The following is a 15,194-nucleotide window of genomic DNA, read 5'->3' as shown; positions in this document are numbered from 1 at the left end:
CTGGAGGGATTTTGGGGAAGGCAGCAGCACCTCTGCGCAGGTAGAGATGGACCAGTTCGCAGTGTTTTCTATCTCTGCTCTTAATTACCGATTGTTTTATTGCATGAGGTTCATCAGGGTATCCTCCAAAATACCTCTTTGCAAAAGCAGAAGCCGCGCGGCTGCTATGGGGAGGGCAACCACGTAGAAGCCGCCGGTTCCCTATGGGAGGCAAACGGGAGAGGCTCGAGCTGTCACCTCACCCCAAACGCCGGCGTTGGTTTGCTTCGGGTTAATCGGCGGCGCAGGCGGGGAAACAGGCTCTGCCGTTGGCAGAAGCGTCCTGGGGAACATCAAAGCTCGGGGCATTGCTTCCCGCAACGGATGCGTCACCTCTTCATTTCCATCAAGCCTGCGTAATGAAGGCGGCCGGCACCACACCAGCCACCTGAAAAGGCCAGGAGAAACGAGGGCATCTCCTCCAGCCCCGCTTCCCAAAAGGAAACGCAATCATTAGGCGTTTTCCCTTGCCTTCCCAGCCTTTTTCAGCCCCTTCGGCGTTCCGTCCTTTCACCTCCCTTTTCATATTAGCGTGGGTCGGGTGGCTCAAGAGCGAGACTTCAGCGCGGGATTTGCTGGCGCCAAGCCTACCCGCCAAGCTCTGGATACGGAGCTGTTCCTCGCTCTTTTTTGGTTCAAAGTGGGTAGAAACGGAGAATAAAGCAGCCAACAGCTGTCGCACCTTCAAACCCCGGCCAGCTCGGGAAGCTGGTGGGGCTGGGAGCACGCACGGGGTGAGAGTTACGGTAGGACAGCTCTGTATCCTGAGCTACAGCTCAACAGTGTCCGGTAACAGGCATTAAAAACAACCAAAACACCCCGAACTTTTTAAAAAAAAATAATCACTCACTCTGCTCAAACGCCGCTGCTATAAGGGAGGGAACACAAGAAGAGGAAAAGCCATTACCTTCACTTAAAAAAAAGTAATACGATCTCCAGGGGAATAAATTATTTTTTTTCACGAAGGAGAACAGAAATGGGGTGTCGCCTTCTGCAGGACACCGAGAGTTTCTAGGAGGAAGGCTTGGCCAAGAAATTAAGGCAGTCCTCATCAGCGCGGGCTCATTTCAGGTGCAGATTCACACTTCGTCTCTGCGTCAGCGCCGAAAACCGGAGACGCCGCTGCCTCCTCCCCGGCGCCGCCGAGCTGCGGGTCCGCAAGGCTGGAACATAAAGTTCACTTTCCTGCTCAACCCTGCGCTTGGACGCTTAAAAATGGATTAATATCTCTTGCCTACAACACAAGGAAGAAGCTGGACGTATTTTTGGGGCTATCCCGGGGTGAAAGGAGATTCCTCGCTTCCCGCAAGAGCCTGGGACCAGGAACCATCGCTGGTGCCGTGGTGTAAGCAGCAAGGCAAAGCTTCTGCCCGCCAGCGCTCGTCGAACAGGTCAGGTGAAAGACGAAAGGATGGACACTCCACCTCCCGACAACGGCTCAAGCCTCCCAAGCCCATCGCTGGGTGAAAAAGGGCTTTTTACAAAACCGCTTGTCTTTTTTGACGGCGCTCACTGCTACGGGCGGAGAGGGAGGCGCGAGGACGCGACCCACCGGCAGCAGTGGGTCGTGATAAATACATCACCTTCACCCGCATAGTTTGGAAACTGAGCCGAAAACAGCGGCTCTGTGCGGCGGTACCACCCCCTCCCCGCAACCCCGACTCAGAGCATCCTCCGGGAAATGAAAAGGGTAAGCGAAGCTGAGCCGGGCTTCCAGCTCGGGGCCAAAACCAGCCGGGGAAGGGCTGGGTACCGCAGGCTACGGCCCGGAAAAGCTCCAAGGTATTGCTGGGTGAAACCCGGCGTCGGATAAAAGCTACAAGGGCGGAGGCGGGGACGGCGAGCGAGATGCAGGGATGCCCTGACTCTGCACCGCCGCGGGGATGGTAAATACGTCGCTTTGCGAAGAATAAAGCGGCGGGAGTTATTCCAACTAACCCCACGGAAAGCCCGGAGCACTCCCCAAGCCACGCCGGCCCCTCCGCTGAACCCAGACAGCCCCGTCCCATCCCGCCTGCCCCCAAAACACCCAGCCAAATTCGGCTGCCTGCTGGATGCGGGGACTCCCTGGGTCCCAGGAGATGGGTTCTGCTGGAGGAAGGATGCTGTGCCGGCAGTTCTGACGCCGGGGCAGAGGGAGCTGGTGCCGAGACCGCACCGAAGGGCTTTCCTGGGTGACCGCGCCGCAGACACACCAGACTTTATCTTCCATTTATTCACGCTGCGTCCAGCCTGCGACGCGGCTGGTGCATTTCTATCTGAAGGGCCAGCAAGGGCCAAGGCGCAAGGCCGCCCGAAAAATAACGGATGTGCTCGCCAAGTGGAAAAAACACTTCATGATGGGGGATGACGCCCTCAAAGGCAGAACTGCGTTCAAGGCGATGCCTGCAAACACTCCCCTCATCTTCCCACCTCGGACCCTCCAAGCTCACCCTGGGATTTCTGTCTTCCCCCACTACTGTGGCAGGGCAGAAGGGGAAAAAAAACCATCCAGGATACGCCATAAAAATAAAGACTTTCTTTTTTTCTTCTCTTTTTGAAAAAAAAAAGATGAGGAAAACTCTCTGCCACCGGCTTGGTTTATTTACGAAAATAGCAAAAGCCCATTTTTCCCAAAGGCTTCCCACCTCCCCCACTCCCCCGCCTTTGGCTCAATCTCATCTCAGAGATATTTTATTTATACAGCAAAAATAGCTCGCATAGCTCCGTGCGGAACATCCCATTCCCCTGGTCCTTTGGGCAGCGGCGCTGCGGATGACGTGATCCCTCTCCAGGTCTCCTGCCTTGCCCTCACCGGAGAGGTGCTTTCACCCCCATTTCCAGGCTCCCTCTGCCCTCCCTAATCGTGCTTTTGTTTTGCTCGTTTGCGAATATGCTAATATCCCATCAACATGTCTCCGCATGTCGTCTTCTCAGGCTCTTGCTGGTATTAATGGAGTGAGTATTAATGACTTATTAGCAGAGACAGCTCTTGGCTGCAGCCTCCAGGAGCAATAACGCTCGTTAGATGAAGTAATTACCCCTTCGGCGAGAGCAGGGCGCGTTAAGCACCCAGCAGCTCCGTCCAGAGCTGAAGGCGTCACCTGGTCTTTGCACCGCACGTTCCTACAGCTCCAGCCTCCAACAACAGTCGCTTCCGCCAAAAACCCCCCGGAAATATTGCGACGCGAGGACGAAACGTCCCCGAATTAGTTTCTGTAGCTCGTTTAGCACTGGGGTGCTGCCGTCTTCAGGTGCCACTCCTATTCAAAGGTCACTTCTCAACAGGGAAGCCCTTTCCTTCAGCTCTCGCGGCTCACAACTACCTCCAGTCAAACCGCTTGGCCTTCAGCCCATCCCGCTGGTCTTCCTGGGTGCTATAGAAAGATCTGCGTGTTGGGTTTTTGTAGCCCTTTATTTTATTTCTCAGCCAAGAGCAGCCTCAGGCGCCCAACGCAAGCTAGGGGAAGTCTTCTGCTCCCCATTGCCCCAGCACACACGGGGCTGGGAGAAGGTCGGAGCTTTGGCAAGCAAACAGCAGCTCTGCCCGGGTCAAGGGGCACGACCAGGAGCCACCGGCCTCTGGTGGGACCTCCCCCTCGGGCGAGCAACCTCCCAAGGGTGTGCTGGAGCCCACCCACCATCCTGCCACCTCCACCGCTCCCAAAAGCCACTGCCAGCAGCTACGAAGAGCCAGGAGCTCCAGGTGTTTAACTTCTTGCTCTATGTTGCCAACAAAGCTACTTGCAAGCGCAACCAGAGAAGTCGGTGTTGAAGGCCTAAGCGCTTCTCACAGGTCTTCGGCTAATCCATCGTTTCGCAATTATTTCACAGGTTTAGAAAGATGTTTTTTTTTCCACGGAGCACCCAGACTTCTCCCACCCACCCCGTCCCATCTGCTCAGCCGGGCGGCTGGGCTTTGCCAAAGCTGGACTTTGCAACTCCCGACAACCCCGAGGGACCCCAGTCCCCAAAAGCCGTAGGAGATGAGCGAGAGGAGGGAAGTGGGGGGTGGCCAGCACCTCAAGGTCCGCCCCCCCCAGGCTCTGCTCCAGCCTCCGCCACCCAGACCGGAGCCAGCTCCTTGCAAAAGATAAGGGAATCGGTTCACGGGTCAGAGGGCGACTATTTCATGACACTATCAAGCGACAAGTTACAAGTCCCGTGTGCAAACTCCCCCCCAACTCCAGCTGGGACCATTAAGGAGAAAAAGCAAGGAAACCACCCCGTTTCCAGCGCGGAGGTGCCGGCACACCCCTGGGCTAAGCCAGCCCTGCTTGGAGCCGGAGAGACAGATGCTCCGCTGGCCCTCCGAGTTATAAATAGCACCACACCACGAGCCTTTCCCTAATTGCGTTCCTTCCAGTTGGAAAGGAAAAACAGATGGTTTCTCTGCAGCCGGGCAGGGGCAGGACATCAGGCTCGGCCTCGGGGAAGCCGGGGCTCTCTGGCTGCGGGACAGGGGGGTTTAAGCCTGCACAGCTTCAGGGAAGGGTCTTCTCCCACCCAAGAGTGCTCCCCGCCTCTCCCCGAGCCCTCCCAGGGGGACGCAGATCAAACACACGCGCTGCTGCTGCTGCTTCGGCAGCGCTCGGGGTTGGGTTTCGCAGCCCCTGCCACCAGCCGAGCATCCGCCAGCGCTGGGGTACCGGCCCAGCACCCCTCCAGCTCCAGCCTTGCACCCACACCCCCGTCTCCGGGCACGCAGCCAGCTGGAGAGGCTCTGCAGGAGATTCCGATTGGGACAACCCTACTTTCTCCCCAAAATGATGTTGTTGGACCCAGGGCCATCAGACCACACCGAGCTGTTTTCTGCCAGCAAGGCAAGAACACCACCAGAGTCACTAAACCCACCCTTCCAGACCAAAACTGGGGCGGGGGGGGGGGGGGGAGGCGTGTGTCTCCTTTCCCAAAACGCTCCCGATCCATCGCCTTGCACCTTCCCGAGCCCCCCGGTCCTGCATCGTTCCGCTCATTGGCTTAACGAGTCCCTCTCCTGAGTTTCGCGTATTTGGGCAGGCTTTATTAATAGCTCCGCTGACCTTGGCTGTGCCGGCGGCCCTTGCGCCTGCTGGAACACCACATTTTTCCCACAAGGCAGCGATAATCCCATCTGCTCCCGATTTTGCCCTACGCCGGTGACAAGGCTTCATTTCGGGTGGCAGGGTGGGAGCTCCCTGCCCTGCCCTGCCACGTTAGGGACAGCTTCGCAACAGCTCCCTCAGCCAGCGGGCAAGCCCTGGCCAAGCCAGCAGGTTGCCTTCATCCCAGGACCACCGCATCCCTCCGATCCGAGGATCCTGCCCGCTCCCGGCAGCGCTCGGCTGCTCGGGCACATCCAAGCTCACGGAAAGATGGAGATGGGTGGCACCGTGCCAACTCCAAGGTCAACGCCATGTCTCTCCCCTCGATGCCAGCCCCCAGCAAGGATGGACAGCGGGCACCAGGTCACCCTTGGAGCCACCGCGGGTCCGCCTGCCCCACAATCTGCCCTGCAGACAGGTCTGACTGCCCCACAACTGCTCCCCCATGGAGAGGCTGAGCAGATCCTGCTGATCCATCGACGCAGAGGGGCCGGGATGCAGGGGACCCAGCATCCCTGGATGCGCCAGTCCCTGGGAGGACAGGATTGAAGCCCAGGGAGGTGGGAATGAAGCCCACCTTGCCCAACAGCACCGCTCACGTGCCGCTCTACAAGCCTGGACCAGCATCTCCAGGGGACGGGGCAGCAGAGCTCAGCGCAGCACCTTCCACCCCACAGCTCCTCGCCTGTCTCCGTTCCCTGCGTTTCTCTTTCCCACCTCGGAAAGCCATCCATTTTTTTTCCGCCGCGCAATGCAATTTATTTCCCTGGCAAAGGGAGCTAAGGGGGGCTCGGTGCCAAGCTGAAACGCCACCGTACAGCGGGTCCAGCTGGTGGCATCAGGTTCCCCAGATGCCCCCCCCCATCACTTTGCAGCGGCAAATTCCAAAAGCGGGAGAGCAAAAGGTCAAAATCACCTGGATCCCGCCCCCGAGATCTTTTTCCCCTCCTCAACCCCAGGCAAAAAGTCCAGCTGGGGAGGGAGCTCAGCTCGACTACGGGTTTTCTTTCAGCCTCCTCTTGTGGTTGGAACCCAAATAGGAATATTTCCAGCAGGGATAAAATTAGCTTCCCATTTAGCATCGAATCTGCTTGGTTGCGGACTGGACCCGCACGGTTTCACAATTAGCTGCTCTGTCAAAGGCTACTTCGCGATCGAGTTTTCCAAAGTTGGCTTCCCAGCTGCGCCACGATGTTATTTATCGGCTAAATGAACCGACTACACTTTTGCAGGGGAAAAAAAAAACAAAAAAAAAAGGAAAAAAGAAAAGAAAAACAACGCACAAGCAGGAAACAATTAGCCGGTAACGAGCAGAGCGCTCCGCAAGGGATAGCTGGGAGAGGCGCAGAAATTCAGCCTCGACCTTGGCGAGCCACAAGAAGCCTGTGCCGTCCCCCTGTGCTCGCCGGCAATGCCCGCCGTCCCCACGTCCCTCGTTCCCAGCAGACCCACTCCTCCCTAGGCTGGCCCCGCCGCCAGTTGCGAGGCCACCACCTCAGCAGCAGCCCCGGAATAGCATCTCTCTTTAAAGATATATTTCATCCGGTTAATGAGCAAGTTGCTGGCATCTGTTTCTCCCCAGCAGCTGCTCGCAGGGACAATTTGCCTGCTCTGGTTTTCGTTGTTGTTTTTTTTTTTTCTTTTTTTAATTAAGGCTGGATTGGATTGGATTGGATTGGATTGGACTGCTGCTTCTAGCTGGCCCCCAGCAGCACCTGCTGGCTGAAGAGGTTCGTGTCCTGCATGGCCCACCACCACCACCACCACCCCCGGCAGCGCTCAGGCTCCCGTGGCCACAGTGCTCCCCTTGGAGGGAGGAGGCCTGCCAGGAAGAACCATGAGGTCTTGTTGGACCCGCTGGGATAACGGCTTCCTTGCCCAAAGGCTCACCAGTATGGGTGTTGGGGGGAGCGATGGCGCCCCCAGTTAGGGTGGGCAAGCCCAGCCCTTCCCAAGGAGATGGTGTGGACCTCACGGTCTCCCTTTCTCCACCCGCCAGCACAAACCCTTAGAGGCACATAAAAGGCAAGTTACTGCTCGTGTCCCCCACCTCCAGCAGCACTTTAGATGCGCTCAACATCTCGCCACCTTCTGAAGGCAACAGCCACCAGGTGCCAACGAAGCCAGGCTTGAGCCCCATCCACACAGGGCACAGATAGTACCTATGACAACCCCGTGTCACGCAAGGTTTGCTTGTGAGGAACACAAAAAAGCATTTTGTCAACTGCTTACAGAGCTGCAGAAGGTGGGGCCACCTCTGCCATCAAGCCAGAGCACTCAGCACCTAGCCGGGGACACTGCCACGCTCATCTGCAGAGACAGCCTGCCCCAATTTCGGAGCCCACGAGGACTAGACGTTGCTCCCCAACCTTCTTCTCGGCATCTGTTCACTGGTGGCTTTTTTAATACAAGAAGGGAATTAATAGCTAGTTCCTTTTCCTAGCTTTGCTGGACGCCCTCGGCACAACTCCCTGCCATCTCTGCTTCTCCAGCCACCACTGTGTCTAACCCAGCTTTGCCATCCACGGGCTTCTCCCGTGTCAACTAAGAGGGTGTCCTGGTCAAGGAATTTTTTTTTCCCCCCTCTTCTTTGGGAGAAGGACTGTAACTGCTTTAATAATGCAGAAAAACCAACATGCCTCACATTCACCTCAAAGACCTCATTTGACAGCAACATTTTCATCCCATTTACAGTTCGTTCAACCCTGCCTTGTCCTTTTAAAGCCAGCGGGAAGTCACTTCTCAAGCAGTAACACTCAAGCAAGAAGAGCACCTTGAAAACATCTCAGTGGCATCACCTGAACCTTTTTTTGTCCTGCTTCTGGGCAGCCAAACCCGCCGTGCCAAGCTGCTGGCAGTCACCGTGGGGCTCTAGATGTTCGGGCAGCAGTAGCCTCCAAGCGAGACCCAGCGGAGCAGCAGAGGTGGTGATGGGTGGTGGGATGAGCTCTGCTGGCGCCAGGCACCCAAATTCCCCTGCGCACCCAGAGCTGCTGCTTCTTCCCAGTTAAAAAAAATACTCCCCACGTCCTTATGAGACCACAAAGCTCTGAGGTGACAACTCCTCCAGGCTGATACAAGCCCCATTGACCCTCAGGGCTTACCTGGGAGCAGATCTCCATCCAGGGAGGGTAGTGAAGCCACCAGGTGACAGCAGACATTTGGAGGGAGCTCCAAAGCGGCAGGGAGTCTTGCTGGCAGCTTCAATGGAGAAACCAAAAGCATCATCCAGAAGCAAGAGGAGAGTTCTCACCATCTACAGGAGTTTGAAGTCAAGCAGAGATGTCAGCACCATCTTGAGTGAGGGAACACCTCGACTGGCCCGTCGCAGCAGGGACTCGCAGTCCCATAGTCAAATCAGCCACTTCCCCAGCCCATGGCCCTTCAGAGAGACGTTCCCCTCGATGTCCAACCCCAAGCCCCACACGTGCAAGGCTGGGGGAGACAGCCAGGAGCCAAATCACGCTCCTTCTACACTTCCGAAGACCACAGAGTCCCTCCAGCTTCCCTCATTTGAACAGCAGCCCCCAGGAGGAAACCGCCACTTGGTGCCCAGCACAGCCCATAACCCAAAACCTCCAAAAAGGACCTTTCCCTAGAAGCACCCCCAAAGACGCTCCAGCACAACCAAGCACAGAAGCCTTACCTGCTCCCCCACCAAACACCCAGCTCCCCCCAGCACAGCCCCCAGGCTTTAATGGGCTCCAGATGAGCTGATGCAGCCCACCTGGTCCCACCACGCAGTTCCCCAGCACGAGACTCCTCCACATCTCCACGGACAGGGGAGAAAGACAGCCCCAACCCAAAGCACCCGCTGGGCCACGCACGTAGCTACGGTTGCCCACCTCCCTCACACCGTGGGACAGAGGGGCAGGTTTGGGGTGGGAGAGCAGAGACCCGGACTTGAAGAAACCGGGGCAACGTGCTGGAATGACGCAAACCGTTCCGGTTTCACCTCGTGCCACAGAAATATGGAAATATAGGGGCTGCCGAGAGCGCTATTTTCATACGAGAGTGACGCGGGCCACGCGTTCAGGCATCTCACCCTTGTTTTTCAGCATCAAATCCTAGTTTAAACTCGGCGGGGAATTTCCAGAGCAGGCGCGTAAAAGAAGAGTACACCAGGCAGAGTGTAATTTGTTTATTTTAATACAGACGCTATTTTACGTTTGTTTATTTACAGCAGTGAGAAAAGCGCTTCAGAAAAAAGATACTGCAGTAAAGGCAAGCTACAGTAACAGTATCGTCCCAGTCCCGGTATTTCATACATAAAGGGCACTGCCAGATTAAGAAGAAAAGCAGCTGTTTTACAGTAGAACAAATTAAAACCAAGTAGTTGTACGGTGAAGAGTAACTGGGCTTATTTTTACATTTTATTTCGCTACTGAACACTATTTGCATGTTCTAAAATTCTCTGAAACTAAGAGCTTTCCGTAACATTCTGTAATATTTAGGCTGCGAAACACCTTGGGCAGGGTGTTACATGAGGAAGCGGCGGGGGGGGAAGGTTTGTTGGGATTTTTTTTATGTTTTAAAAAGCACTCCTCCATCCTCTCTCCGGATACCATTAAAAAAAAAAAAAAAAAAAAAAACACACAACCCCCAAAAGCCACATAAAATTGGTCCCTGGCACTACTCGAGTGCTGCTGCTTTAGCAAACACCTCGGGCTCAGCCCAATTTGACGACAATCCCGACAAGACGACGACGACACGTGCTTCCCTTAGCGTACTTCATCGAAACATCATGCTACGCGCGCGTCTAAAAACCCTACACCTTGGCCCCCGTAACCAAATAACGCAAAATGAGGAAGAAATGGGTGTAAAGGCGAGCGCGGCTGGCAAAGGAATGTGAGACAGCAGGTTGGATGGGTGTCCTGGGGAGAAGGCTGGATTTTTAGGCCGTTCATCGCGCGTAGGCAAGCAGGACAGCCCTGTTTTGAAGGGAATTCTGTGCACACGCCGCGCGCACCCACAAATCGAGGAAAGGTGCGATTTCCGCCAGCTCGCGCTCTCCAGCCGCTTACACCGACGGCTCCGAGGCCCTGGAATGAACACATCGTTTAAAAGGAACAAAAGGTACCCAAGTAAGACTTCGCAGACGTCAGCTTTATGTAAAAAGGCTGCTCTCAAAGCTACCAATTTTCCCCCAACAGCTGCAGCCAGCACAGCTCTACCTCCACCGCCCGGCGCGCTCGCAACCTTCAGCTGCCCCGAAACATCTTCTGCTGCATCAGCTGCTCATCACGCCTCATTCTGCGTCTCATTAGTTATTCCGCTAGTAAACGGCTCTTTTAAAGGAACGCTGTTCTCTCTGGAAACCAGCCTTCACCGGGCATCACCCTGCTCGCTGGGGGGATTGTCCCCCAAGGGCCCGACCGCTCTGTGCCCCAGGTACTAGGCAGTGGGGCACAATTAGCAAAGCTCGTTTGCACCCGTGTTAATTAAACCTGGTAACCATTTCACCGGTGTTATAAAAAGTTGGAATAGATTTTTACTGACAAGTGGGTGGGTTTGTTGGTTTTCTTTGTTTTTTTTTTTTTCCTTTAAATAGATAAGTCTCTTCCGTGGCAGAGTCATCCTCGTGCGGCCGTAGGCAGCGGGTATCTCGGTCACTGCTCCTCCAGAGGCAGCCGGCATTTTCCATCTTGGGCGGTATTGTATGATTCACAGTTTTTGCATTTCATGCCTAGGAGATGGAACTGCACCGTAGACCGGGCATTGCAGTCGTTGCAAAGGATCTACACACACAGAAAAGAGACAGAGAGCGGGCCCTCAGCATCAGCAGGACACTCAACAACGGACTACAACCACGCTTTTAGCAACCACAGAACCGGTTTGGCACCGGGGGACAAAGCAGAAAATATCTTCCTTTAAAGACAGCAGGGCTGATTTAACTTTTCCACCTGTAACTACTCAGATCCCACTGTATCATCACAGAGAATTTCCTTTTAGCACGGCAAGATGACTCCTCGCGTAAGTCGGGGACAGACTTTGGCTTCTTCTCTTGATGTAGGAAACCACCAGAGAAACCCTCAAGTGAAAATGAGCGCAGATTAACAGCAACACGGGCCACTCTGCTGTGCAAGTCAGGCAAGTGGGGGTTCCTCTCAAAACAGGCAGTAAACAGGTTTTTTCCCCCCCCCCCAATATCCTGACTCCAAGCGTCGGTAGGATGGGTTGGCTAAACCATAACGGGTGCAACTAAAACAGTAATGACCAGGGCTGTTTAATTCAGTGTGAACGGCAACTAGTTTCACAGTTCTGAGTTAACACAAAGGAAAAAAAAAAAACCAAAAACCAAGAAAACAGAATTCACCTCTGTGTGCTAGCCTTGCACAAATCAACAGCTGGATATTTTTGCAGAAAACCCACCACGTTTAGTTTGGAACATGAACCTCCAAGCTCTTAAAAAACAAACGTTCCTGCTTTTCACCACACAGCACTAAACACTACTGGACAAAGCAAGACACTTTCACAGACCAGGCCATTTCTCTTCTGCGTGGTCTTACAACACTAAGAGGTTGTGCTTTTTGGGATTGGTTTGTTTTTTTTTTTTCCCAGAATGCTTTTTTGTGTGTTTATAAACCCAGCAGATGAATACTGTAAGCCTACACACAACATCTCTTCATCATTCCCTAACACCAGACAACCCGAGGCAGGACAACTTCATAGTGCCCTCTGCTGCCAGTAATGTAAAGGCACAATCTGCCCAAAACAGAGACATCGCGCAAGCCCCATCTCTTACCTCCACCATCATGTTCTGATACTCTGTGGGCATAGGAGTTTGCGCCACTTCGTCATCCAGCTGACGCCAGTACCTTGTCATATCTAAAGCCGAGTGCATGCACAAAGGACACCTGTAACCTCTGGCAGGAAGGAAGGAAAGGAAAAAAAAAGTCTAAATCAGAAGATGGGAGTGGGGCCGTGAAACAAGTCCACCCAAAAGGACAAGCTTCGTATCACACCAGTCAAAGAGAAACACCGTGAATCAAAAAGTTCTTGCAAAAAGAACTCAAAATTAAAAGCCCCTTATCCCTTTAGGAGTTGGCTTTACGTTGTCGGGTACAGGACTGTCATCGTGATCTTTACCTCCTGAAGTATCATAAAATCATAGAATGGTTTGGGTTGGAAGGGACCCTAAAGATCATCCAGTTCCAATCCCCCTGCCGTGGGCAGGGACACTTGTTTGTAATCTGTCTGGACTACAACAATATTAAGAGAAGAGATATTTAGAAACACTTACTCTTTTAGCATATCCTCGTAACACGTTCTGAAAAAAAAGCACAATGAGAAGTTCAGCAAAAAGAATGCAATTACTGGCTGGTAACATATTTGGATTGAATGAAGGGAAAAGGCACACAGTTATCCCCAAATCATAAGTTAAAAAGCATCCCGAATACAACTGAGAACAAAGCTTCCCAGCAAAATCACCAGGTACTTCGGCAAAAATACGGAGACAAAGCATGTTTGACTCCATTCTAAGGTCTTCCAACCTAACACGAGGGAACAGAGTTAGTACTATGAAAAGCACCGCATGGTTAAAGTTGGCTAAAAAAATAGTGTGATGCATCACAAGGTAAGTTTAAGATGGACAGGAGCTGAAGGAAAATTCAATCTGTGGACACCTACATGAAAGACCGCACAAGGACAATGGGGAGGGAGGTGGAAACCAGAGAGCCAAGAGAGTAACAAAAAGCTGCGTCTGTAACACAAGATAGAAACAGAAAGGGAAAATGGAAGTGAAACGTGGTAATTATTCCTCCAAAGGCACCCCGCGCTATATATATAACATCCCTTTAAATTCCCAATAGAGCTTACAGTTTACGTAGCGCAACACAGCGCTCCATGTCTTGGGGGGCTACCTAAGGAAAGCTGCCACCGACCTCTTAAAATCTGCAACTGCCTTCTGCCCTAAAGAGGGACTTCCCTATAGGTTTACTGACGTTTAACTAGTAACAGAAGGAAATTCAGCACAGGAAAATTCAGAATGAACAGTACCCAGGTCCCTCCACCACCACCAAAGTTTACCGCGGAAAGAAAACAACCTTTCTAAAGAAATTATTTCCTGATGAAACACAGACAGTCCCCAACTGTGTGAATCCCTTAGAAACCATCTCTAAGCAGCTGGTACAGACTAACCAGGCCTATAGCGCCGCTGAGTAAACGCCACACACAAGGCAGCAGCTACTCCCCTTTCTCAAGTATCTGCAATGCTTTACCTGTGAAGAAGGTGACCACACGGCAGAACGTGAGCTCCAACGCGAGACGTGTGAATGTCCTGTTTTGAGGCGAGTATCAGACCAAAGATGAGAAGATTAATTCAAACACAGTCAAAAATACAGCCGCACGCAAATCCAAGAACGGAAAGGAAGGAACTCACCTCCAAACATATTGGACAGTCCTGCCTGGAGACGTTTTCAATACACTTTGCAAAAAACAAACAAACAAAAATTATTCTACTGCATAAATATCTGCTTTTTTTTTTTCTAAACTCTAAAATACCTTTAGAACGGTAAGAAAAGATGTATGAAACATCACTGCATTTAGGTTTGAAGTTCTGAGAATTAACAGCTGGCTTTGCATATTAAAAAACAAACAGCTTGAAAGTATACATAAGGAAAGGGCTCCCAGAACTCCCGCAGCAGCAAGCGGCCTAGCTTTTCCTATACTACAGCAGGAACCGGAGCTCAAACTTACACACTGTCAGAGCCGCAATCAACAGCTGCTTTTAAAGGGGAAGGAGACCAAGATGTTTATTTCCTATAGCTTCAAATGGCAGCTAAGCCAGCCTAGAAGCGCTCTGTGTTGCTGTTAGGTGCACTTAAAAGAACCTGCTGGTCCGTATGGCCTCGGGCAGAGCTAAGGCACTATCAACTTTTGTTTTCAAGGCGGTTTTTTTTCAAGATACGGAGTTAATCGGTGTACTCTTACCTTGTGCTTCCCCCGCAGACTCAAGCTTAGGCATAAATTGCACTTTGAACAGTGGAAAAAATCCTCCTTCGGCCCAATCCTGAGGAGAAAAGCGTCAGGCCAAGGCCGGCTCCCCCTCGCCTTCCCCGCCAGCCCCTCACGCACCTGCAGATCCCGCACTCGGCGCAGTGGTACTGCTTCTTGTCGCGGTCGAAGAGGTGGCAGATGTCGCAGTAATACTCCCCGAAGAGGTTGCGGCAGCCCTCGCAGTGCTGCTGGGCCTGCCGCCGTACCGGGGAAGCGGCCGTTAGGTGCGCTAACGGCCGCCCCCCCTTACCCCCCCCCCAAAATGGCGGCGGCGCCCCCAAAATGGCGGCGCCCCCAGACCCCCTACCTCCCCGGACCCACCTTCTGCAGGAGGCGGCAGCGGGTGCACTGCACCTCGGCCACACGGAAGCGGTCCAACCGGTGCCCCTCGGCGCCATCGTGGCACAGCCGGCAGGCGTAGAGCTTCCCGCAGCACGGCGCCTGCGAACGGCACCGCTCCCCGTTAAAACCCGCCCCGCTTGTACTTCCCCCTGCCCCGGAGGCCCCGCCACCGCCTCACCCGCAGCAGGCAGCCCCGCCGGTAGTGTTCGCAGCCCTCCTCCCCGCCCGCCGCCATGGTCACCCCCGCCCGGCCCGGACGCCGTTATCACTTCCGCTTTCCGCCCCTTCAACTTCCGCCGCTTCCGCTTCCGGCGGTACCGCCCCCTCTCCCCAGCAGCGGTGTGCGGCGGTGCCGCCGGCACTTCCAAATTAGCTCCCCCAGCCTCAAACCTTCTTTTCCCCCTTAAATCTTTTTTTATCCCCTCCTTAAACCTTCATTTCTTTCTTTCTTTCCTTCTTTTTTCCTCCCCTCTTCCCAAAACTTAACTTCCCCCCTCAAACCTTTCTTCTCCCCCAAGCCCTCCTTTTCCTCCCATCCCCCTAAAATTTTCCCTTCGCCCCAAAAAACCTCCTTCTTCCCTCCCCCATTCCCCTAAAACCTTCCCTCCCCCGCGAAAAAACCCTTATTTTGCCCCATTCCCCTCAAACCTTCATTTTTCCCCCCGCGTGCCACCAAAACCTTCCCTCTTTCCCCCTTCTCCCCAAAACCTTCCTTCCCCGCACACCTTCCCTTTTTTCTCCTCGCCCACAAAA

At 53.6% G+C, this 15,194-nt stretch overlaps 1 protein-coding gene across 2 annotated transcripts; it reads right to left on the bottom strand.

The window, feature by feature from the left end:
* Positions 1-9,235: 9,235 nt before the first annotated feature.
* Positions 9,236-14,731, bottom strand: RCHY1 (ring finger and CHY zinc finger domain containing 1). Of its 2 annotated transcripts, XR_008466816.1 has the most exons (10): positions 14,620-14,731; positions 14,421-14,540; positions 14,178-14,293; positions 14,034-14,112; positions 13,483-13,527; positions 13,322-13,380; positions 12,732-12,804; positions 12,346-12,372; positions 11,848-11,968; positions 10,621-10,840 (listed from the first exon to the last, which is right to left on the bottom strand). XR_008466816.1 is itself a non-coding variant. In XM_054204147.1 (9 exons), exons 1-9 carry the CDS (start codon positions 14,674-14,676, stop codon positions 10,712-10,714), a joined length of 753 nt encoding a protein of 250 aa, XP_054060122.1. In that variant the 5' UTR covers positions 14,677-14,730; the 3' UTR covers positions 9,236-10,711. The 2 variants fall into 2 exon arrangements, 1 of the variants encoding a protein (XP_054060122.1); XM_054204147.1 differs by lacking the exon at positions 12,732-12,804 and having other exon boundaries at positions 9,236-10,840; positions 14,620-14,730.
* Positions 14,732-15,194: the final 463 nt, after the last annotated feature.

This window comes from Rissa tridactyla, chromosome 5 (genome assembly GCF_028500815.1).
Source record: "Rissa tridactyla isolate bRisTri1 chromosome 5, bRisTri1.patW.cur.20221130, whole genome shotgun sequence".
Classification (NCBI taxonomy): Eukaryota; Metazoa; Chordata; class Aves; order Charadriiformes; family Laridae; genus Rissa; species Rissa tridactyla.
The sequence above is the reverse complement of the archived record's forward strand: the minus strand, read 5'-3'. Positions and strand labels throughout refer to the sequence as shown.

Coding starts and splice junctions, on each gene's coding strand:
- RCHY1 (XM_054204147.1), bottom strand. CDS start 14,676: ATGGCGGCGGGCGGGGAGGAGGGCTGCGAACACTACCGGCGGGGCTGC. Junction 13,381..13,482: donor ACTGTCCAATATGTTTGGAG/GTGAGTTCCTTC, acceptor GCCTCAAAACAG/GACATTCACACGTCTCGCGT. Junction 10,841..11,847: donor ATCAGAACATGATGGTGGAG/GTAAGAGATGGG, acceptor CTGTGTGTGTAG/ATCCTTTGCAACGACTGCAA.